The sequence below is a fragment of the Dipodomys spectabilis genome, unplaced genomic scaffold, assembly GCF_019054845.1.
Source record: "Dipodomys spectabilis isolate Male_0828 unplaced genomic scaffold, ASM1905484v1 ptg000053l, whole genome shotgun sequence".
NCBI lineage: Eukaryota > Metazoa > Chordata > Mammalia > Rodentia > Heteromyidae > Dipodomys > Dipodomys spectabilis.
This window is the reverse complement of record NW_024870730.1, coordinates 14,349,376-14,373,697: the sequence shown is the minus strand read 5'-3', so window position 1 is coordinate 14,373,697 and position 24,322 is coordinate 14,349,376. Positions and strand designations below refer to the sequence as shown.

Here is a 24,322-nt window from a genome sequence, read left to right as displayed (position 1 = left end):
ATTTTCTTTTGTGTCACTGAGCAGTTGCTTTTTCCTGTACTCAGGTTCACATTCTTCCTCTGTTCTAAAACTTTGACATCTAACCTTGACAATCATAGTATGTTTTATTTTCCTGAGGGGGCAGATAACATAATGTTGCTTAGTTTTGTACTATTGATGTGTTGGTGAATTTCTAAACTGTTAACTGCACTAAATTATATGAACTGACAAAAAACAAGTTTACTATTCCTGGAAGAATGTTCTAAGTTAACATATTAAAAATTAAATTATTTAAAATTACATAAAACAAATACAGTAATAATAAGTGGATCATTAAAACTGTTCTTTTCAGCTTTTTTGTGAAATTTTCCCTAATAAAGCAAATTGACATGCTAAAGGCTATTTAGGGAACATGGTTGCCACTGGGAGGAAGGGGGGCGTGCTGGATGGTACAACTGAAATCTAATAACCAAGGCAAGATACTGGTAAGCTTTTAACCCTCAGCACATAAGTCGTTCCCCACCACCCTGCCTACCCCAATCAATGATCTGGCCCAAAGTGCTAGTACTGTTGAGAGACTGACAATCTCTTATCCAACTACTTCTAAAAGCAGATTTTTCTACCCTGTGTGGTAACCAATATTCTCAAATACTAATGGACTGAAAAACAGCCTGGGCATCTTGTGCAAAGACTGTGCTACCTTTGGGCTTGTTCTCAACAATGAAATAATTGCCAGTCACCAAGAAAACATACTTTCACTAATTGGGTCAAGTATAAATGAACACATCCCAGCACATTTAGGATTGGAGTAATGAGTGGAAATATATTAGAATTCAATAGAAGCCACTGAAACACCTCCCTCCTTCAGAAAGCTATGTAGCTGTGTTTGGAAACTATGCGTGGAAAGTGAGTTATACTTGCCCAATCATGCTTTCACCTAGTAAGTCCATTTGGAGTGAGAACTAGATTCATTCTATCTACTGACACCTTTGAGATAAAGATTCTATCTATGCAGTAAGTGATAGAAGAAATTGCAAATTTCATTGTAAATCCTACCAAACAATGAGTTAGTTCACTGATTGCTAGAAACGCTTACATTTAAAACACTCGCTTTATTCAAATACTACCCTCTGTACATTTAAAAAAGACTCAGAACAGAAGTAAATGTTTTATTCTTCCAACTAAATTCCAGTACTACAAGGGCAGTAAAACAATGATACACTTGGGGATAAGGGGAGGAGATGCAGCAATAAACATTTGTTTAAAAGACTGATAGAATAAATAAAACTACCAAAAAAAATCATATAAACCCATTTTGAAACCCCAGAAAGTCCTGGAATACAGAAATGCCCTCCTTCACAATTTCATAGGAAGCACTGTAGGCTATTTGCTTAATATATTGTCTTCAGATTACATTCTAAATTATTAATAACTGGTTACAGCTTGGTTGTAGTGCACAATTAAAATCACACTAACTTCATCTCAAGTGCCATTCTACAGTTTTATTTACACAACCAGTGAAGGGCATGTTCTAGAATACCAGCTTTAATCCTTTTCAAACACATTACTATAAGAAGCCAATTGTAATGATACAGCAAAATGAGGCCACTGGTATTAATACAGGTAGCAAAGGTCCACATCCAGGTGGTACTGACATCAGGGAAATTTCCAAAACCAGTTGCTGCTGCCTAAGAGTGGTTGCCACTGACGAAAGCTTGAAGAAACCTGTATTCACAGGGGTGTATTGCCATTGCTGCATGTCATAATCAGGACCTCCTGCAACAACCAACAAGGAACAAGGCAGCCCACAATTGCAGTGGCGTGATTCATGACACATCTAGAGGAGAAAAGGAAAGCAGTGCAAAGAACAGGTCAAAATCCAAACTTCTCTACAGCAAAACTCAAAACCCACCAGGTTTTGCAGTATTATCCCTAGCTACTTAACTACAAGGATGCCTTGCTTGTGCTGCTTATTTTCTCCAGGCTTTTTTTTCCATTACTATTAAATTCTCTTCTTGAATTTGAAAATATTTCTCCTTAAAGCTACCCTGATTTGCAGAGTACAATTCATTCAAAAGCCAAATACTTACAACTAGCAGGCTGTTCCCCGTATCGTCGCATTATCTGATCGTGCGTAAACTTCACAAATGCATCATATTGTTCTAAAATAAAAGTACATGTCAGCCACATCACTTGCAAAATACCTTCTCTAATATAGTTGAGCCAGATACACTAAAAATGTAAGGTATATAATGAAATAATTCTAAGCAGGTATCTTAACCATTCCAATAACCTTAGTAATATGCAAAATGAGTTTTTAGTCAGGATAAGATAAGAGACAGTCAATCAACAGAATGGACTTAGGATCTAGAGATCTAAGTGGTTTTTAATGGAAAAATACTTTGCCTTAAAATCCCAAAGAAAAGTCTATATCCTGAGTTATCTGCAGAGCTCAGTATTGATCTTCATCTAAGTTTCAGTCCAAATCACATAATTTGTATACATGCTGGGTGGCATTTATTTACTAAGGATGAAAAACACAAGGCTTGCAATACAAAGATTAATCTTTAGCAAGGCGCCAGTGGCTCACACCTGTAATCCTAGCTACTCAAGTGACTCAGATCTGAGGATCCAGGTTCAAAGCCAGCCTGTGAAGGAACGTTTATAAAACTCTTATCTCCAATTAACCACCAAAAAGCTGGAAGTGGATCTGTGGTTTGGGTGGTAGTGTTAGCATTAAATAGAAAAGCTCAAGAACTGGGGGAAAAAAGTATCTATCTACTCTGAAAGTTTATTATAAGTAATCTAGGAATGCCAACTTATTGAAGTGCAACAGTCAGAAACTAAATAAATACCTATAATCTTAGCAGATGTTACAAAAAAAAGTAAGGAAGCAAATTCTCTTACCTACATAACACCTTGTTTTAAACTGTTAAGAATCAAAAAACCGCTAGGCAGTCTTTCATAGCTGTAATCCCAGCTACTAAGAGGCTGAGATCTAGAAGACTAGTTTGTTGCCAACCCAAGATAAAGCCTGTGAAACTCCTCCTCAACCAAACTAGTTGGGCAGGGCACGGTGCACCTGTCATCCCAGCTTAGGTGAAAAGCATATAGGAGGAAACTCACGGATTAGGGCATGGGGCTGGGCAAAAAGGAAGACTCAATCGGTGCAAAAGAAGGACTAGAGACATGAGTCAGTAAAAGAACACCTGCCTGGAAAAGTTCAAGCCCTAGTACCACCTAAAGTGAACAAACAAGAATTAAAAAGCTTATAAATTGACCACATAAAATAATATTTATTGAAATGAACTCCAGGAAATGGGAACAAAACGTTCCTTTTTGCAGTTTTTGTTTTTTAATCTGTCTTTTGGAGGGCAAAAGTGGGGTATAGAAATGGAAGGCCAAAGGGTAAACAAATACAGCAGTGGTACTCATTAAACACTGTTAAAAATGAATTCTACAACTTATAGGTGGGGAGGGGAGGGAATAACTGAGGAAAAGGAGTGATACTGTCCAAAAAGAAATGTACTAGCTAGACACAGTAGCTCATGCCTGTAATCCTAGCTACTCAGGAGGCTGAGATCTATAGATCACAGTTCAAAGCCAGCCCAGGGAAGCAAAGTTTATGAGACTCTTTATCCCCAATTAACCACCAGAAAACCATAAGCAGTGCTGTGGCTCAAGTGGTAGAGCACTCACCTTGAGTTGAACTTAGGGTCAGCACCCAGGCCAAGAATTCAAGCCCCTTGACCAACCAAAACCAAAAAAGTACTCTTCACCTGACTTCTGTAACCCCTCTGTACATTATAAGAAAAAAGTGTTGGGGCTGGGAACGTGGCTCAGCGGTAGAGTGCTTGCCTTGCATGCATGAGGCCCTGGGTTCAGTTCCTCAGCACCACATAAGCAAAAAGAAAAAAGCCGGAAGTGGCACTGTTGTGGCTCAAGTGGTAGAGTGCTAGCCTTGAGCTGAAGAGCTGAGGGACAGCGCCCAGGTCCAGAGTTCAGGCCCCACTACTGGACCCAAAAAAAAAAAAGAAAGAAAGAAAGAAAGAAAAGAAAGAAGTGTTGTTTTTTTAAAGCTTACAATAGTTTTTATACAATGTCTTATTAAAGGAGGGGGCATCCTGATCCAAATAGCATACATAATCTTACCATACTTAAATTGTAATTTTTAATAAATTCCATAGCTTAATACTCTAAAATGACATACGCAGTGACAGCAAAGGTATTTCAGATGTCTTCAGTGATGGCAAGGTTATCATGAAAGCCTAAAAACCTACAGCTCAGCTGAAATAAACAGCTGAAGTTAATTTTTAGCTAAGGATTATTTACGTGAAAAGTCAAATTTCTTAATACTGCTATGATCTTACATGAATAACTCTATTCCTAATGTTACTTTTTTTCCCTAATGTTACTGAGATGAGGTCTGAGCTTAAAGAAAGTTGAAACTGGGCACCTGTGAATCATGCCTATCATCCTGGCTACTCAGGAGGTTGAGATCTAAGGACCACAGTTCTAAGCCAGCCTGGACAGGAAAGTCTGTGAGACTCTTACTTCCAATTAATCACAGAAAAGGCTGGAAGTGGCACTGTGTCTCAAGCAGGAGAGTAACTGCCTGAGCAAAAAAAAGGAGCTCAGGGACAAGGCCCAGGCACAAGAGTTCAAGTCCCAGGACTGGCAAAAAAAAATTGATTTTATTAAGCTGAACTCCTCCTCCGATAAGAAGCGTGGGAATAATGCTTTAATAAATAATGCATTTCTTAAACTGAGTGTTTGGGACACTTAAATCTCTTACCTGCAAGTTTTGTGTTCAGTATTTCTTCATACTCTTCTCGAACTTTCTCTTCACGTTCTTTCAACAAACGTTCACAGATCATACCAACCTGCCGTAGAGTAAATAAGGGCTGTTCTTTTTTTAATGGTGAAGATGCTGCAGATGAAGTCCCTGTGTATAACATGAACAAAAACAACACCTCATTTAGAACCATGCTATAAATCATTGTCTAAATAAAAGAGGTTCATTTGGATCTTTTCAATGTTAATATAAAATCATTTTCAACATTTCAATTTTTAGTCACAAGATTAACCACGAGTCCTAAAACAAGTATAGTAAAAATTCTATCAGCCTATGGCTCTGGAACATAGTAAGAAGTAATTAAGTTTACAGGGGGAAAGTCTGAAGATGAGTCCCATTACAAAACTGTTGTCTCTATTCTAGCATACTCTTATTAAAGTTTTAGTGACTAGTTTGCAAGCTTTTCTAGAAAAAAAAAAAAAGGAACCTTTTTGGTATAAACATTTTATTTAGAACCAGAATAACAAATGATTAGGCTATAAAAATACACTGTTACCTAAAAGCCATATAGAAAATGTCTTACTTCCAAAAAAACTAGTAATTATTTCACTATAATACCTCCCTCATTTCCCAAACCTCTTAATTTTAAAGGGTTTCTTTTCAGAAAAAGTTATTTCTCATTGTTAGATTAAAAAGAAGCCAAGCACTGGTAGCTCATGCCCATAATCCTAGCTACCCGGGGACATAGAATCAGAAGAATGCAGTTCAAATCCAGCAGGAGCAGAAAAATGCAAGACTCTGCAATTAACTGGCAAAAAAAAGCAAGGAGTCAAGTGGTAGAGTGCCAGCCATGAGCAAGCCAATAAAGTCTTAAGTCAGTGTAAAGTCTGAGACCACCTCAGTTTTTGGGGAGGAGGAATGGGCACACCCTTTGAAAAGACACTCAAAAGAATACTCTGGAATCTAGATACCTACTCTTTGCTAAAGAAGCAGAATTAATTCTTTTTTTTTGGGGGGGGGGGGGGGGTCCGGTTGTGGGGCCTGAACTCTGGGCCTGGACACTATCCCTCAGCTCTTCAGCTCAAGGCTAGTGCTCTACCATTTGAGCCACAGCGCCACTTCTGGCTTTTTTCTTTTTGCTTATGTGGTGCTGAGGAATCGAACCCAGGGCCTCATGCATGCAAGGCAAGCGCTCTACCACTGAGCCACCTTCCCAGCCCATAAAGAAGCATAATTAATTCTGAGTTTTAAACCGTGAACACAATTTCCACTAAGGTAATGTAACTTAAAGCTCACCTAGAAAGTAAGTGCTAAGTACTAAGCACTTACTCAAAATGATATACTCCAAACTATAGCAGAATTATAATGTCACCACACTAAATATCCAAGAGCAAATCTGTACCAACACTTTGTCTATTTCACTGAATTAGCAATATGACTTGAGTATGTATCTACTTGAAATTTAACAATATTACTAATATTACTATTAAAATTATTTTCATGTATACTGCTAGATATTTTTAAGGATATTTATTTTGTAGCAACAATTTTTAAGACATTAAATACATGTCTATGAAAAGCTTTATGGAGAACAGAATGCTAAGTATATTTAAAAGCTACTTCATGAGCAACAATTCAGAGAAAAGTTTATTTCTTTGATCTCAATGGAGGGGAACAACTGATCATTGTTTATGTTTTGCTTATCTGAATTCTGTATTTTTCTACAGCTTTGTTTTTAATGATATATGCTGTTTTGTAAAAATACATTTTGACAATAAAGACCTAATATTCAACACTTAAAATTTTAATTCAAAATCCTTAAAGACTGCTAGTGTTAATAGCAACCTAGTATTTATCAGATAGTAAGATATTTCAGACAGTCCCATCAACTTCCAAAAACACAATTCCCAGCTTCTTGAGAACATCTGCCACTAATCTTTTTGAGCACTTAGGATTATGATGGCCATCCTTACAATATTGCTGTAAGGACCTTATACACAGAAGCATAAACTCATTTGCTATTAACTTCTTTTTGGTGTTTTGGTCTATATATATGCTGCAGTTACTACCTCTTACTCTTCTCTGCACTAGCTCCTTTATAACCTACATAGCCGGGCATAGTTAACTACTCATTAGAACTGCGTCTGTTAAAAGAATAAAGTGTAGCAGCTTTGTTAAGTTTGCCAGTTAACTGATTTTCAAAGAAATAAACTTATATTAAAAAGATGATGACTGGGCTGGGAAGGTGGCTCAGTGGTAGAGCGCTTGCCTTGCATGCATGAGGCCCTGGTTTTGATTCCTCAGCACCACATAAGCAAAAAGAAAAAAGCCGGAAGTGGTGCTGTGGCTTAAGTGGTAGAGCGTTAGCCTTGAGCTGAAGAGCTGAGGGACAGCACCCAGGCCCAGAGTTCAGGCCCCACTACCGGACCTCCCCCCCCTCCCCGCCCAAAAAAAAAAAAGGTAAAGAGACGATGACTTTAATTTCTACAAATATAGTCAACCTCCCTTTGGCATGTTTTACCTACTCTCATTCCCCAAACTGATAGGAATAGTACAGTAGTTTCGAACAAGTTCATATTCCCTGATCTAATTTAATGGCTTTTGAATTTTTTTGTTTTCATTCTGCTAGGTTTTCCTATTCTTGCTAAAGGGAAAGAAATCAAATACTACCACAAGACAAACCGTATTTGCTATGGACATGTCTAAAGGAAACACTCTTGATGGCTCGTTTTTAGTTAATGTTTCAGCTTTCTTATTCAAATGGTACTTATTTTCTGCCTTAAATAGTATTTTTGAAAAAGGTAGGTAAGATTGGATACAAAATCAAAAGATTCACTTTTAGAAATCTAGCCCAATAAGGCAGGTAGTAGGTGTTAAGTATGTATACAGATAATTCTATAAATTCTGTAATACCAGAATTTTTGATTATGAGTAATTACAGGAAATAAAATGGCATCAGTAAAAAAGGTATAACTATTCCGAATGAAAGAAGCAAAATCTCATATTGAATGGAGGCTACAAATTATAGTCTTTACACAGTGTCTACTGATTGTCTTTGGTTAGTGTGAATCCAATTAATGACTATTTTGTCATATTTTTAAGGTATCATACATATATACATATATATAGGGGCTTTGTTTTGTTTTTAATTTTTAATAATAGGAGTTTAAGTGACTGAAGGTATTTTAATTACACTTCTCCCATACTGTTCTCATTACTTTATTACCTGGTGAAGCTGGTCCATTGAGGAGAAATACATTTGGCTGTGCATCAGAACTACAACCTGGATCTGTCTGCTGGAAACTAGTTTCTAAATGTCTTCTCTTCTGCATACGTTTATACTCTTGTTTTATGTTGTACAGAATTTGTTCTAAAAGAAAAAGAAGTTTAAAATTTAGCAAAGTAAAAACTTTCACATCACCAGTTATTTAGAAGAACCAAGATATCCAAAATCATTCCTTCAAACAACATACTAAAACTGACAGTCTATAAGGAATTCTTTTCAGCACAAATGAGGGCAACTTAATCATCTGGGATCCATTACCCAACAATGACTAGTGTTGAGCAGAGATTAGCAAAAATTTAAGCAAAAATTTAAGCCTTTTACTCAAAGGCCAGGGAGTCTGAACCAAAACATAAATTTTACTCGATTCTTAAGTTACATATTCATCACATACAAAACTACCAAACAGGTATTTCAAAGTCCATAAATACTTAGAAAAAAGGATACCAGTAAGAAGTGACTATAGGTCTACCAAATGACAAAGTATTAACTAAGGCTCTAGAGTTTAATACTAATGGCCATGACTAAATAATTATCCAGGATTAACAGAAAAGCATTCTGAATCTTGAGGGAGAAATTCACAGGAAGGTAATTAGTACATAACAGGTCCTCTCAATAAGACAGAACAACTATACCGCAGCAATTATTTTTAACCACAACCACTAAAACACCATATCCTTTAAGCCAGTATGATTCACTTTGAAAAGATTTCTAAATCAGAACAGCTACCATTTACTCTCTCTAGAGAATGCCTGTTGGAGGTGTCCACTCTCCTTTTAGGCTTTCTGACTACCAGTCCCATGCTCTCAAATTGTAAAAATAGATCCCGAGCCTAATCTAAAGCAAAACCAAACAAAAACAAAAAAGCAACAATAGGTAATAAAAAGCAATTTACAAATTTAGTATAGTGAGTAATGATGCTTTAAGAACTAAAAAGTTGAGGCAAAAAAAAGTATATGTATGGTAATAAGCCTTTTAAAAACACTGGTAGGTTTTTCATATCTAAACCTTCACTTGTGTCTTTTCTTACTTTAATTTCCCTAGGGGAATTTTAGAATTCTCAAAGGACTTAACTCCTTCCTTGAAATATTTTAAATATTGCCAACATTGTAAGTGCTGCCAGTTTCATTACTGTAACAGGAGTAAGTTCCAGCAAATCAATGGTCAAGAGCTGGGCTTCAGTGGTTAGCTGCTGGGTAGCTGAGATGTTAGGATCTTAGTTTGGAGCCCTCTGGGTAGACAATTTCTAGTTAACAATTTAAAAAAAGCAGGAAATGGAGGTGTGGTTCAAGTAAGTGGCAGAGCATCACAAGTCTTGGGTAAAAAACTAAGCAAGAGAATAAAGTCCTCAATTCAAGTCCCAGTACCAAAAAAAATCTATTTTAATTTTGTTATGTTAACAAAACATTGTGTGTGTCTGTGTGTCTGTATGAATGTGGATAAAATATAAGAATTATGGGGCTGGGAGGTGGCTCAGTGATAGAGCGCTTGCTTTGCATGCATGAGGCCCTGGGTTCAATTCCTCAGCACCACATAAGCAAAAAAGAAGCCAGAAGTGGTGCTGTGGCTCAAGTGGTACAGCACTAGCCTTGAGCTGAAGAGCTGAGGGACAGTGCCCAGGCCCAGAGTTCAGGCCCCATGACCGGACCCCACTCCCCCACCCCCGCAAAAAAAAAAAAAAGAATTATGTTTTGCAATGATTAACTTCAAGAAGACTGTGTCAGCTTTAGCTACATTTAATATTTTTTAGAACCTTAATAGCTTAATATGGGTTATAGTTATTTTCCGTTTATGTATAATTCTTTTTACTTTTTAGTTCATTATTTTAAAACAAACTTACCATTGTGAAATAAAAGTACTGTTTTGGCAGTAATTTATCTTGATATAAATGGATTTAATATTTACAGGTGTGAAATAAAACTAGCAACAAATCTTGTATCAATCAGTACAAGAGCAAATTCATTTTTTAAATCTGTAACAGTATCCCATCCCACAAGATTTTAAAGTTTGTTATTTTCTTTTTTCTTTTTTTTTTTTTCGGTTGTGGGGCTTGAACTCTGAGCCTGGACACAATCCTCCAGCTCTTCAACTCAAGGCAAGCACTCTACCACTTGAGCCACAGCACCACTTCCAGTTTTCTGGTGTTTTATTGGAGGTAAGAGCCTCATGGAGTTTCCTGCCCCGGCTGGCTTTGAACCGTGATCCTCAGATCTCAGCTTCCTGAGTAGCTAGGATTACAGGTGTGAGCCATGAGCACCCAGCTAAAGTTTATGTTATTTTCTACAGCAAGGTTCATTCACCAATTTGCTGTTTAAAACTACCAAAATCCTTACTTTAAAATGCCACTCAATCACAGTAAAACTTATTCACAACCAAACTAGGATATACTAGCTCAGAGTAACTTGACATCTGCCTTTTGCTGACCTAAAATATTTTAACTTCTTGTTCAGATTTTTTGCTTCCTGCCTCACCAAAATCAATGGAAGCACAATTAAAATAGCAAGCTTGTAAAAAAAACCTATGATTAAGACAGTTAACACTTTTTAAAATTTACCTTTGTAAAACTCTGTACTATCTAATATTTAGACAACACTAACAAAAGAATTCGAAAATATAATGGAGTTCAGACAAGTGAATGCATATGTAGTGTCTTGGAAGTATAACTTTTGTTACTCCAAAGTCTCCCCCATGCTACTCTGCAGTTAATTCCACCCTATCTCAACTCCATACACATACCTCCGTTTGTGACACATTCCTACTATTACTATAGTTGGCTCTCTATCTTTCAGTTCTGAATCTACAGATTCAACTATGAGTAAGAATATTTTAACTGAATATGACTGAGTTTTTCATGTATGCGGCATATACCAGTAAAATCCCCCCCTTTTATTGACTAGTATTATTCGTTGTGTTAGACAATTCATTTATTTATCTATCCTATGATTAATATGCAAATATTAGTCTTTGGAAAGACATGTTTTCATTTCTCTTGGATAATACCTAAAAGTGGGATCAGATTCCATTAATCACAAGTGACCATGTGTTGGTGTGTTGTTGTTTCTGGAGCGGGTCCTAAGGCCTGAACAAAGGTTCAACAAAGCTCAGGATGCTTTCCCTGAGCTTTTTTGCTCAAGACTAGTCTTTTATCATTTAAGCCATAGCTCCACATCCAGCTTTTTTTGGGTACTTAACTGGAGATTAGAGTCTCAGTTTCCTGCATGGGCTGGCTTAAACTGTGATCCTTAGATCTCAGCCTCTGAGTACCTAGGATTATAGGCATGAACCATTAGCGCCCAGCTTACTGACTTTACTTTCTAACAAAGTGCCAAACTTTGTTCCAGAATGATTTTGCCACTTGTCATTTCAACCAGCATAACTGCATGAGAATTCCAGCTGTTCCACACCATTGCCAACACATGATACTGTCAGTTAAAGAGCTGAAGAATTTTGAATTGCCTGTACTGCTTTTCACATTTAATATGATGCAACCAGCTCATCTAAATCACACTGTGCCCTCAAATGTTCAATACCAGTAACATGTGACCAACATCATGCAGTAAATGGTCCAATTTAACTTGGCCAAGATGGCAGTACAGATCACCAGCAGCAAACTACAAGGGTCAAGCCTCAATTTATTTCAGTTCATGGGTATAAACTGTTTATAATCCCAATATTTGATACTCCACAAAAGAGAAAATAGACCATGTGTCCAACATAAACTACCATGTCAGCTGTATATAGGCCTTCTATATATATTAATAATTTATTCAGTTCATTGTAAGCAAGTTAGAGCTAACCACCTTTCCACAGATTAGCAAATACATTTGTATTTCAAGTACTTTATTTCAAGAATAGATATTTGATAGTGTTGCCAACACAATTTATAGTCCATTAAAGAAGAATAAAACTCAAATAAAGCTTCATGTGCATGAGTTGCCTATTCCAGTTTTAACTATGTTCATCATTACACTTGCAAAGCACTTATATGCCTGTCAAGCGAAATCACAAATAGATGTATAAACCTTTTGTAAAATCCTAAAATCTGCATCACTCTTTTACCATTCAATACTAAGGGAAAGTAAGAACAAATTCTGGCTCACAGCATTTTTCACTCTCAGATCTAGTAAATGCCATTAAGAATGCTAATAAAAATTCTCCTCTTAGTAGGTCAGAAATACCAGTAAAGCGGGGCACCTGTGGCTCACGCCTGTAATCCTAGCTACTCAGGAGGCTGAGATCTGAGGGTGGTGGTTCAAAGCCAGCTGGGGCAGGAAAGTCTGTGAGACTCTTACCTCCAATAAACCACTAGAAAACCAGAAGTGGCGCTATGGCTCAAGTGGTAGGGCGCTCGCCTTGAGCTGAAGAGTGCAGGGACAATGCCCAAGCCCAGAGTTCAAGCCCCACGACCGACCGAAAAAAAAAATACTAAGTCAGAACTTACTCTTGCTGAGTGCTGGTGATTCACACCTGTAATCTTAGAAACTCAGGGGGCTGAGATCTGAGGACTGTGGTTCAAAGTCAGCCAGAACAGGCAAGTCTGTGAGACTTGTATCTCCAATAAACTACTAAAAAAAAGCTGAAGTGGAACTGGGACTCAAGTGGCAGCCTTGAGCAAAAAAGCTCAGGAACAGGAACTCACAACTAAGTTCAAGCCCCAGGCCTGGCACAAAAAAAAAAGGAGGATTCAGTTATGGGATCAAGATAACAGGAATTGGTAAGAGAAATAACTTCAAAACAGCATCAAGCTGCGTCTGAGAATAAGGGGAAGACTGAAACTAGAAGCAACCAAAAGTGTGTTTAAAGGAGAATCAAAAACAGAGGATATGAAGTTAGAGATTATGTCAAAGTATACTCTGAGTCTATAAATCCTGAAACCGACATGTGAAATTGAATTTTTTGCCCCAAATCCATAGTTATAATTTTCCTACTGCCATTATTAGATGAAGCACTAGGGTTCAACAGTTTTTAAAGCTTATGTATATGATACTCTCTTATATCTCTTTACATTCCATCTATTTCAGTATGGAATGAATTATCTTTGAAAAAAAACAAAGTGAAAGTGCATCTAGACAGAAAACAGGATTTTTTAATCATGGAAGATCACCATTTCTAGACAAACACAAATGACATAAAAAAACCTGCACACAATTAAGTACAAAAAACCTGCAGCAACCACTGAGAGCAAAAACTAACAAAGTGTTCCAAACAGAACAGAACACATCTAGAACTATGAACTACACACTAGATGACACCTTGTCTATTTTATGAATTAGAACTCACAATTGAGGACTTCTCCCATCTTCATAACCATCTATTTTTCCAGGATCATGTTTACAAACCAAAACAGTTCTTATGTTCTCCATGAAGAACCCCTGGGAACAAAGTACTTAGGTTGCCAAAAGCTATTTGATTAAAAAGAATGGACTAATGCCTTTAAACACCAATCAACACAAAGCTACGTTAACTCTTATCTGGGTTAACATGAATCTTAATTAAGCACAATTTAGTTGTACATAATTATATACTTTAATGTATCCACAGTAACTTAAAATAACTGGATTCTAAGTTTACAATACATAATACTTGTTGTATCTAAGAGGTATTGATTTACATACCACCAGCAGGAGAAAAAAAGCAATAATGACACAAAGTCAACTATATTATTTTACTACCAATGTTTGAAATAAAGGACTCCACTTGTTAAAACCCTGCAGATAAGCATACATTTTACAAAATGCACAATGAGTTTCATTCCTGTAAAGAGTTTAACAATTCTCAAAACATAGGTGGATTCTCCACAGCATTACAGCTCCAGTTATTATTATTATTATTATTATTATGAGGATATGTAAACCTTGTTGCTTTTGTTGTGAAGCTCTATACTACAGGTATCTTTCTCAAGTAGTTCACAAGCTAGAAAATTAATTTCTTTTTAAAACAGTAAATTGGGAAGAACAAGGGGAATGGAATCATCCAAAATACAAAAACTAAAATGTGCATACTACAGAAAATATCTCATTCCATTTGGTTTAGAAGTATAGAGTTCCCTTCCCTTCCTATTCCTACCAATTCATGTCATGAATGACTGAATTGACTGAGCCATTCATAAATAAAGCCATGAATTCACCACCAAAGCACCAAAGTTTATAAATTTACTTGCAGAGTTTTAACAAGTTGAGGCATGTATTTCACACAAATTATCACTGGCTACAGAGCAACAGTGAGACATTTTGACCTTGAAATGACTACAGCTTTTTATCTTATTTTAGAAAGACAAATGAGTAACTCTTACAGGCAAAATGTTACATAATGCAAATTGAGAACCTGAGTCTTTGCAGAGACTGAGAACAGACTTCTCGTGAGGACTCTACCACACAATCAAGCTGCAGTACAAACCTATTTTCCTATCATAATTTATTAGCATCTGAAAAAAAATCTAGCCCTCCAACTAGAGCACACTTCAAAAACAGAATTTGCAAACTGATGATTCAGAAGGCCAAACGGAGTTCTGTGTGGTAAAACCAGTATGAATGTGTGGCCAGCAGTTAAAAGGTATTGATTCCTGAGCACGTACAGCAGTATGCTTGGAGCCATAATGTTGAGGCTCTATATACACAACTGGACATCTTTTTTAAAATGTAGATCCAGAGAGTTGGTTCTTTTTTTCTCATGAGAGGATGCTGTTAAATCTCTAGCAAAGCTAGAATTCACTAGTTTCAATTCTAACTTTCATTACATCAAACTATGGACCCTTAGAATTTCTGGCCCCTGCTTAAAATAACTCCTTTAATGGGGTATTTTTTAAGTTGTGTATGTATTAATGGACATACAAGAAACTAAAGAGGAAAGGAAGGAATGAGAATAAAAGCTTTAAAAACTGGGGAATTAATGTTTGAAAATACCTAAGCAGATCTAAATTCATTTTCCTGCCACTACCTAAATGGCTTTTATAATTCTAAATTAGCAAACCCCTTTCATAGGAAAAAATCTGCAAATTCATTAAATGATTCTACTACTGAGAGGTTCATTATAGAATAAACTATACTGCTTCTTTCATCTCTCCAAAACATATCTTCTTTAAAAAAGAATGTTCATGTTCATCATCATGTGACTTATGAAGAAAAACATGTATTTACTCTTCTATCCTGACTACTATTAAAAGGAGTTTATAGGTTTACTTCTCTCACAAGAAGGTACTGATTAGAAGCCTACAGACATCTTTTGCTAATCACATGTATTTTTTAAAGTTAGTTATATGGTCAATCACACACACACACACACACACACACGGCAGAGGGCCTTGGAAAAGCTAACATCAAAAAGTACACACACACACACACACACACGGCAGAGGGCCTTGGAAAAGCTAACATCAAAAGGTCCAAATCCACACACACACACACACACACACACACACACACACACACACACACACACACACGGCAGAGGGCCTTGGAAAAGCTAACATCAAAAAGTACACACACACACACACACACACACACACGGCAGAGGGCCTTGGAAAAGCTAACATCAAAAGGTCCAAATCCACACACACACACACACACACACACACACACACACACACACACACACACACACACACACACACACACACACACACACACACACACACACACACACACACACGGCAGAGGGCCTTGGAAAAGCTAACATCAAAAGGTCCAAATCCTCATGGCTGAAACTAAAAGGAATAGTCTAAACTAAAGATAAAAATTAGTGCCATCTGCAGGTGGAACTGAAGACATGGTTACCTAGGGGAGGCCTGTATGTCAGGCAAGACACTGAGCCAGAATTTTAAAAAATCCTAAATTTAGCCAGGTGCTGGTGGCTCACTCCTGTAATCCTAGCTACTCAGGAGACTAAGATGTGAGGGTTGATGTTCAAAGCAAGCCCAGGCAGGAAAAGTCCATGAGACTCTTATCTCCAATTAACTACCAGAAAATCAGAAGTGGTACTGTGGCTCAAAGTAATTGAGCCTTGAGCAAAAAAAAGCTCAGGGACAGTACCCAGGCCCTGAGTTCAACACCCACGACTGACCAAGAAAGGGAAGGAAGGAAGAAAGGAAGGAAGGGAGGGAGGGAGAGAGGGAGGGATCCTAAATTTAATGACCAGATAACAGAAAGAGCAACCAGAGAAGCAAGGAAAACTGTCAAAGAAGCATGTGTTTCAAATAGAAAAGAATGTGTTAGGAGGCTTAACATTATAAGAAATGTCAGAGGGTAAATGACAGCTAGCTAAAGCACAAATGCATTAAGAGCTGAAAACAAATGTTTTCTTACTAATTGGGAGGTCCAACTCAAAGGAGCCAGTTAGAGAGATGAAAAATAATAAGAGGACATGGCTCCAGTGGAAAGGATTCTTTCACTGTGTTTTCTGTTAAAAAAAAAACTTTTATCACCTCTAATCCTCAATAATATTAAAAGGTAAAGAGCCTAGCACACATGTCAGTAGTATAGGTACTGTGAAACTAAAGAAACTGCCTTTTTGATGGCCTCTATTTCTTCTGTAGAATAGACAGGCAGGACTGCTAAGCAGTACTGAAAGTTCCATTTAAGGATACCCTATTGTGGGACAGGAAAATGCTCCTAATTCTCACAACAATCCTAGGAGGCAAAAACTATCATGTGCACATTATCAAAAAGGAGGAAAACAAGACTCTACCTCACTGTCCTCTTTTGAAAGGCCAGTCAACATATGCCTCTACAGTAATTTCAATTTTTTGTTTGTTTTTTTTTTTGGGTCCGGTCGTGGGGCCTGAACTCTGGGCCTGGGCACTATCCCTCAGCTCTTCAGCTCAAGGCTAGCGCTCTACCACCTGAGTCACAGCGCCACTTCCAGTTTTTTTTCTTTTAGCTTATGTGGTGCCGAGGAATCGAACCCAGGGCCTCAGGCATGCAAGGCAAGCGCTCTACCACCGAGCCACCTTCCCAGCCCTAGTAATTTCAATTTTTAATGTTGAGAAAAATCAGGTACATACATCAATAGAACCTAGAAATTTAAATCATATTCAAAGCTTATATTAGTTAATGTGTAATTAATATCACAGTGCAGCATTAGTACATCTCAGGATTTAAAACATAAAAATTAATGGCTGAGGATTTTAAAGGTGGAAAATATGTAAGTTCTATTTAAACAAAACTATTATGAGTTTCTTTTCTAGTGCTAGGTTATATACCACACCAACAACAACCTTTTTAAAAAGTCTACCTTCACAAAGATTACAAAACCTATTACATAATGTAAAATTCTGATCAATATCTAAAATACCGAAGTTAAAAAATGAACCTACATTAAGATGTTAAATTACCTGCATGGAGCCACTGGCCCAATGTAACTATACCATTCATCTAGGGGAAGATCTGCTATAACTTAAAAATTATTTAATTCTCCTATGATTAGAAAATGTTTCTCCTCAGAACTTTGTAAAATTTTTTAAAGAGTATTGTTTCAAATAAGCAAATCTGAAGCTACTAGCTAGTCCATGTCTATTAACCAAAAAGATGAAGAATGTTGAGAAGCACACTTCAAATGTCTCAACATTAAGTCTTTTATTGCAATATTTGTATAACTCATTTGAATCATTTTTCTTATAAAATGTTATTTCATGTTTTAAACTGTTACAAAACAGCATGAAACTTTTTTCTCCATCCTCAGTACCACTACCAACTTAGGAAATGCCAAGACTTGAATAACTAAATAAGTGTTACATCTTAAAGCTTTATGATAAAACATTCCTATGAGAGAAGGTTACATAATCACTAGCCCTCAAAATTCAGAAGGCATCAGTTCAAGAGTCAGTGCTACAACAACTGCTGCTAATGGACCACTGATCAGGTGTTTAGAAAGCTAAGATATGTTGAGGTAAGATGAGTTCTAGAATTCCTACAATCAGCAATATAATTAGGCTTGAAGAGTACTTCCATTTTTCATATCTTTTTCAAAGTGGGTGGTCTTATCAACGGCAAGAAATTCACTGTAGTTTATACATGCAGAGAAATCATTCTGTTGGTCAAAAGGACAGTGGACTTTAAAACTCACAAAATGATAGTTAACTACTTTGAAGTTTAAGATAGTTGAAAATACCTACCCCATTCTCTGGTTTCATGAACCATCCAAACTCATGCTATCACTTTAACACCTCCTTTAAGGAGGAGGTGTTTTTGTAGGAAAAAAAAAAAAAAAACCCAACATTTTATGCAATAACATGTAACAACATTTTATGACAAAATGTGATTCAAATGAGTTATGATACAAATACTACAATGAAAGACGTAATGTAGAAAAAATACTTAAAACAATGCTTGTTTTTGAAGGAAAAAAATACATAAAACTAGACATTCTATTGAATAGTCCTTCTACCCTGGTTCTATCTCAATATTCAGCAGGAAAAATACACCTGAGTAACTCACAATGCATTATTTTTTCCTATAAAGCCATTTTAAAACTGAAGAAATTATTCTCCTTTACATCTCTGATTATGTCTCTATGGCAACCATGGCAGCATTGATACCTAACCTTTCAAAGACTAGCCTATCCATTCCTATACTTAAATTAGGCTTCATTTTTCTGACCCCTTCTCGCAAAAGACTTCAAAAATGAATACAACTGCACTCTTCTTTAAAAGCCATAAACTTTTTTCTTTTCAATCATAGTGCTGGATACTGAAAACAAAACCAAGGCTATACAAAGCCCTCTCCCAATGACCTTCACCCCCACCCCAACTTATCGCACTACACAGTCCAAAATACCAGGCTTAAAATCCACAGTACAGAGTAAAGGAAGAGGAAGAGGTGACATTGTCCAAAAAAGAAATGTACTCATTACCCGACCTCTGAAATGGGAACCCCTCTGTACACCACCTTAATAATAACAAAATTAAGTTAAAAAAAATTTTTTTTGCCAAACCCAACTTAACAGCTGTCTAAATAACCATACCACCAACAACAAAAAAATCAAAACCCACTTCTGGCTCAATACAAATGACATCTGAAGTGAGATGCTGCCTGCTCCAACAGACATCTCATTTGTTTGCCTAGAACCATTTATATTTCATTTAAGCCAGCTGGTGTCTCCATTTGCAGGCATGTATCAATGTCTAGTGAACAATCTATGTTCCTGTAAACTCTTCTCCATTCACAAGCTGTAGCTTCCATTTTTAGTGGCTAGCTTCCAGCAGATACAATGAGTTCTTACAAAGGAATTTAACTCTTCATCCAACTCAATTCCTAAGGCAAATGAGAACCATGATAGCAAGCCATAAACAATGTGTATTAATTTACTAGTAAACTCACAAAAAAGTTGATGTTTACAGAAGGCTCTCTTCACCAGTCCGTTAATTCTCAGAACAATTATAAAAACATGTGTTGAATTTGACCGACAATCTCTTGTAATGTTGCATAATATTTTGGTTTTCTTAAACAACTTGGGAATATCATGACAATCTCTAGGCTAAATGATAATACCACAGATGCTTCAAAAATGAGTAAAGATAGAACACTTCAAATTTGTTTCTATTAACTTTCCAGGATAAGTATTTTTCTCCAATTAGACGCATTCATTTCCCCAACCATATTAATGCTTCTCTCCCCATACCAACTTTCATTCTTCACCCACTTTCACTTCTAAATAGTCAAGAAAATTAAATCTCACTGCTAACACTATAGACCAGAGTGCACAAACTTTTTCTGTAAAGGACCATATAGTAAATATGACCTCTAGAGCAATAGTCTGTTACAACTTCTCAGTCTGTAGTGAACAAAACCTAAAAGGAAAAAAGGAAAGAGTTTTCCAACAAAACATTTATGGCAACCACTGAAACGCGAATTCCTTATTATTTTCACATACCCCAAAGTAATTACTTCAGCTCTTTTCCAGCCACTTTAAAACTGAAAAGGACAAGCTAGGTCTAGGACATGCAGGTGGCCCACTCCAGTAATCTTAGCCACTTGGGAGGATCTCAGTTCCAAGCCAGATCAGACAGAAAAGTCTGTAAGAATCTCATCTCCAACGACCCAGCAAAGCTGAAGTGGAGCACAAGCCTTAACTACATATCCACACAAGAACTCAAGGACCTGAGTTCAAAGTCTCAGTGCTAGCGAGCACCACAAAATAATTTAAAAATAAAAATAAAAACATGAGACATTCTTAGCTCCCAGGTTGTACGAAGGAATCAATCCTAGCTAATTATTTCAACTAAGAATACATGGATATATTCATTACAATCCAAATACATACACACACATACATACACACACACACACACACACACCTACGTATATATTTGAAAGGGGGGATAAACTCAGGGTCTGGGCACTGTGCTTCAGCTTCTTTTGCTCAAGGCTAGCACTCTACCACTTGAGCCACAGAGCCACTTCTAGCTTTTTCTGTTTATGTGATACTGAGGAATCGAACCCAGGGCTTCGTGCATGCTAGTCAAGCACTCTACCATTAATCCTCATTTCCAGCCCTCATTCCTATCAAATTTAAGAATCGTTGTAGTTAAAACCAGTGCCTGGGAAGGAAAACCGGAAAGCTCTTTCCTATCTGCCCAACACTGTGCAGCTCCCATTATGACAACATTATTACAAAACTATACAAGAGCAAATCCCAAACTGTCACATAAAGACACATTTGCAGGGCTCCAGTGGCTCACACCTGTAATCCTAGCAACTTAAGAGGCTGAGATCTGAGGATCATGTATCAAAGCTGGCTGGGTACTAAATAGTCTGTGAGACTAATCTACAATAAACCACCAGAAAACCGGAAGTGGTGCTGTGGCTCAAGTGATAAGAGTACTCCTCACCTTGAGCTGAAGAGTTCAGGGACAAGGCCCAGGCCCAGAGTTCAAGCCCCATGACCAACAAAAAACAAAAGATACTTGCCATGTCATTAAAAATTACTTAAACATGCACATTTCATCCAGATTCTGGTGCATGCCTGTAATCCTAGCTATTCAGCAGGCTGACATCTTAAGATCACTGTTCAAAGCCAGCCCAGGCAGTAAAGTTCATGAGACTCTTCAATCATTCAGCAAAAAAACTGGAAGTAGAGCTTTGGCTCAAGTGGGAGAGTTAGCCTTGAACAAAAAAGATTAAAAAAAAAAAAGCTCAGAGCCTCTAACTTTTAAGCCCCAGGACTGGCAATATATATATATATATATATATATATATATATATATGCACATTTAAATAAAAAATTTTAAATAAAAAATTAACTCATTTCTCAAGTCAACGTTTTGCTTTAATACTCAAACTATCTGAAATAACTAATTTTTGACAGATTCAATGAAACCTGATAGGAGGTGACTTTAGGTTTCAGGCTTTGATCCAACTTCCGAAGTAGGTGTCAAAAAATAGCATGATAAACAGAAGAACAAGATTTGGAAAATATGAAATTGAATCCACTGGTATAAACAATAGTAACAATTCCAATTCGTTTACTATTATATATAATATACCTAACTGAAATCAGAAATGAGAAAACAACTGCCACAAATGTATCAAAAATACAAATCCAAAATAAGCTCCTAATTCTTTCAGTAAGTCCCTTTAAAGTGAACTACAAATACACTCAAAAAAAGTGAACTACAAATACACTCAAGACTACTTTAGCAGCATTGAGATACACTTTTAACTCACAAATTTAACACTCTTAACACTGTCTTCAACCACATTTATTGCAGGTTATAACCTATTCTAAAATGGCTTAGTAGTTCTAAAATGGCTTAATATATTTACTGACATTAGTTTTCAAAGGTGGCATTTCACTAAATAGACTAAAGATATCTACATAAAGAGCTTTCATGACATTGTTGGATATTTCTTAAAAACAAGAAAAGCTTTCAATCAGAAAGGCCTTTATAAAAAACAGTAACTCTGGGAATTCCTATCAAAACTGGCTACAACTCCAAAACATCAAGTATTTAATAGCAAAAATGGTTGTCTGTGTAATTGAGGGTCTCCCCATGGATTTGGTGAAGGGTATTTAGAAAAAGCAAAAAACCTTCTGACAAATAGAAATACGTACTTGCTACCTTAAAAAATAAAAGCTAATTATGAGGCATTTCAAATCAAGCTAATCAAAGGCTTTGTCTAAGTGACAGTACCAAAGACACACACGCAAAATCTTTTCACCGTACACACAAAGGAAAAGAGATTTACACTTCAAATGCACAAAATCCTATCCTAGGATGTGCAGGAACACACAAGGATTTCAAAGTATAGGCAGAGTGATTAAAAAGGAAGATGAAGAAAGAAAAAAAAAAAAAGAACACCTGGGCACACACATGCTCTCTCTACACAGCAGCCAAAAGGCATTCCTTCACATCACTTTTAGAAAATGTTTCAAGATGCAAATTAAGTCTCAAGTCCCTGGGATTTGCTTCCTTATTATTCTAAGTTGTTTTTTCCCTCCCAACATACTTTGCTAGACAGAAATAAAGAAATAGAGCACTGACAAATAAAAGCCAAGTCCTCAATAAAAGTTCCAGCTTTCTCAAGGTCCGGACGCACGGTGTGTTCACCTCCAGAGTACTCGGGAAGTGCCTTCTCTTTGTTGTTGACCCTGCTAGGGAAACAGGTCTTGACTCAGCCCGAGTGGCGTTCTCGTGGGTGATTAATGACAGGCCTAGATCGCGCCCCGGTGACATCCATCCCCACCCCCCACCCCCTCGGTACTAAAATCAGCCATGTCTGAACCGGAGGAGGAGGAGGAGGGGCTGCCGTCTCGCCTCCAACCACCCAGTCCCAGAGTTCACACGGCCACCACCGTTCGATTCCGGCCAACAGATGTCGAGATTCGGGTGAAATGTGACCTTCCCTCGCCTGGTTGGGGAATAATCTCGCCTTCTCGGATCGTTTCCGCCGGCTCTCCACGGACGGACCGACGGAAACACTCAAACCCAGTGAATTCCGCCCAAAGAAAAAAGGATCTTCCTCTTCCCCCCCCCCACCCCCAAGACCGGCGGAACCCTCCCTGCCCCCCCAACAACCCCACCCCACCCCCGAATCGCAGGGCCGTTCCCATTGTGTCTCCGCACCCCGAGAACCACTTAAAACAACTGGGCTCGCCCGACGACTCCGGCGGGCGGCGAGGGGCGCCGTCGCGCACCCCCACCCACCCCGCGCCCCGGGACCCCCCACCTCCCCGCCCGGGCCGGCCCGCCCCGCGGTGGAGGGGGGGGGGCGGCCGAGTCCCACCTGTGGTGAGGCGGGAGGAGACCTCGCCGAAGGGGGACGGCTCCATCCGGAGGTACTTCTGCGGCGAGGCGGCCGCGGCCGAGAAGCAGGCGGCGGTGGCCGCGGCCGCGGCCGCCGGGGAGGCGGCGGCGGAGGTGGGCGCCGACAATGGCGCACAGCGCCTCCGCTTCGGGGACGCGGGGCTCAGCAGCGGGTCGAAATCCAGAGTCCTTTTCAGAGTCGCTCCGCACGCCATGGCGGGGGGTGGAGGGGGGGGGGTGGCGGTGGTGGTGGCGGCCGCGGCGCCCGAGTCGGGCGCGGTCGGGGAAGGCAGGGAGGTTACGAGCGGGGACTCGCCGAGCGCCCAACCGACGGGCGCAGGAGGAGCCGGTGGGTGTCGGGGGCGCCCGCCGCCGATCGCGCCGCTGCCGCTGCCTCCGCCGCCGCCGCCGCCGCTGCCTCCGCGGCAGGGGCAGTGGCCAGGGCCGGCCCGGGCGAGGGCGGGAGGGGCGGTGGCCGCACGCACGCCGGCCGCGTCAGGGGGGCTCTTCCGCCTCCTCGGCGCGGCTCCCCGGCAGAGGCTCCGGCCGCCCCGCCGTCCGTCCGTCCGGGCTCCGGAGCCCCCGAGCGGAGACCGGCTCCCTTCGGAAGTCGATCGCGGTCCCGGGAGGAACGAAGCTGGAACACAGCTTCTAAGGCGCCCGGGTACGCTCAGAAGCTGGCGAGCGGCGGCAGAGGAGGAGGGCTGGCGAGGTGGCTGTGGCGGTGGGAGCTCCAACGAACACGTCCAGCCGCTTCCTTGGTCACGGTACGACTCTTCCACCCGCCGCCGGCCTCAATATGGCGTCAATAACAACGCCGCCGATTCAAATCCTGCGGCCTCAGTGCGCCTGCGCAAAGGGGCGGGCTCATCCAAGGGTGCATCCTGGGAGTTGTGGGTTTTCGCTCAGGAGAGGAATCGGCGTGACAGGCGGTTAGTCCAGAGTCAGAGAAACTACATCTCCCGTCACTCAGTGCGCGCTACTCTGAGTTCCGGGTTGGAATTTAAATCCCCCTACACAGCTAGAG

General features: G+C 39.1%; 1 protein-coding gene across 1 annotated transcript; it reads right to left on the bottom strand.

Annotated features, from left to right (window-relative positions):
* Positions 1–1,133: 1,133 nt before the first annotated feature.
* On the bottom strand, positions 1,134–23,517 carry Akirin2 (akirin 2). The gene is made up of 5 exons (XM_042679519.1): positions 23,276–23,517; positions 8,001–8,144; positions 4,775–4,924; positions 2,070–2,141; positions 1,134–1,816 (listed from the first exon to the last, which is right to left on the bottom strand). The coding sequence occupies exons 1-5, from the start codon at positions 23,508–23,510 to the stop codon at positions 1,806–1,808; spliced, it is 612 nt and encodes a 203-aa protein (XP_042535453.1). The 5' UTR covers positions 23,511–23,517; the 3' UTR covers positions 1,134–1,805.
* Positions 23,518–24,322: the final 805 nt, after the last annotated feature.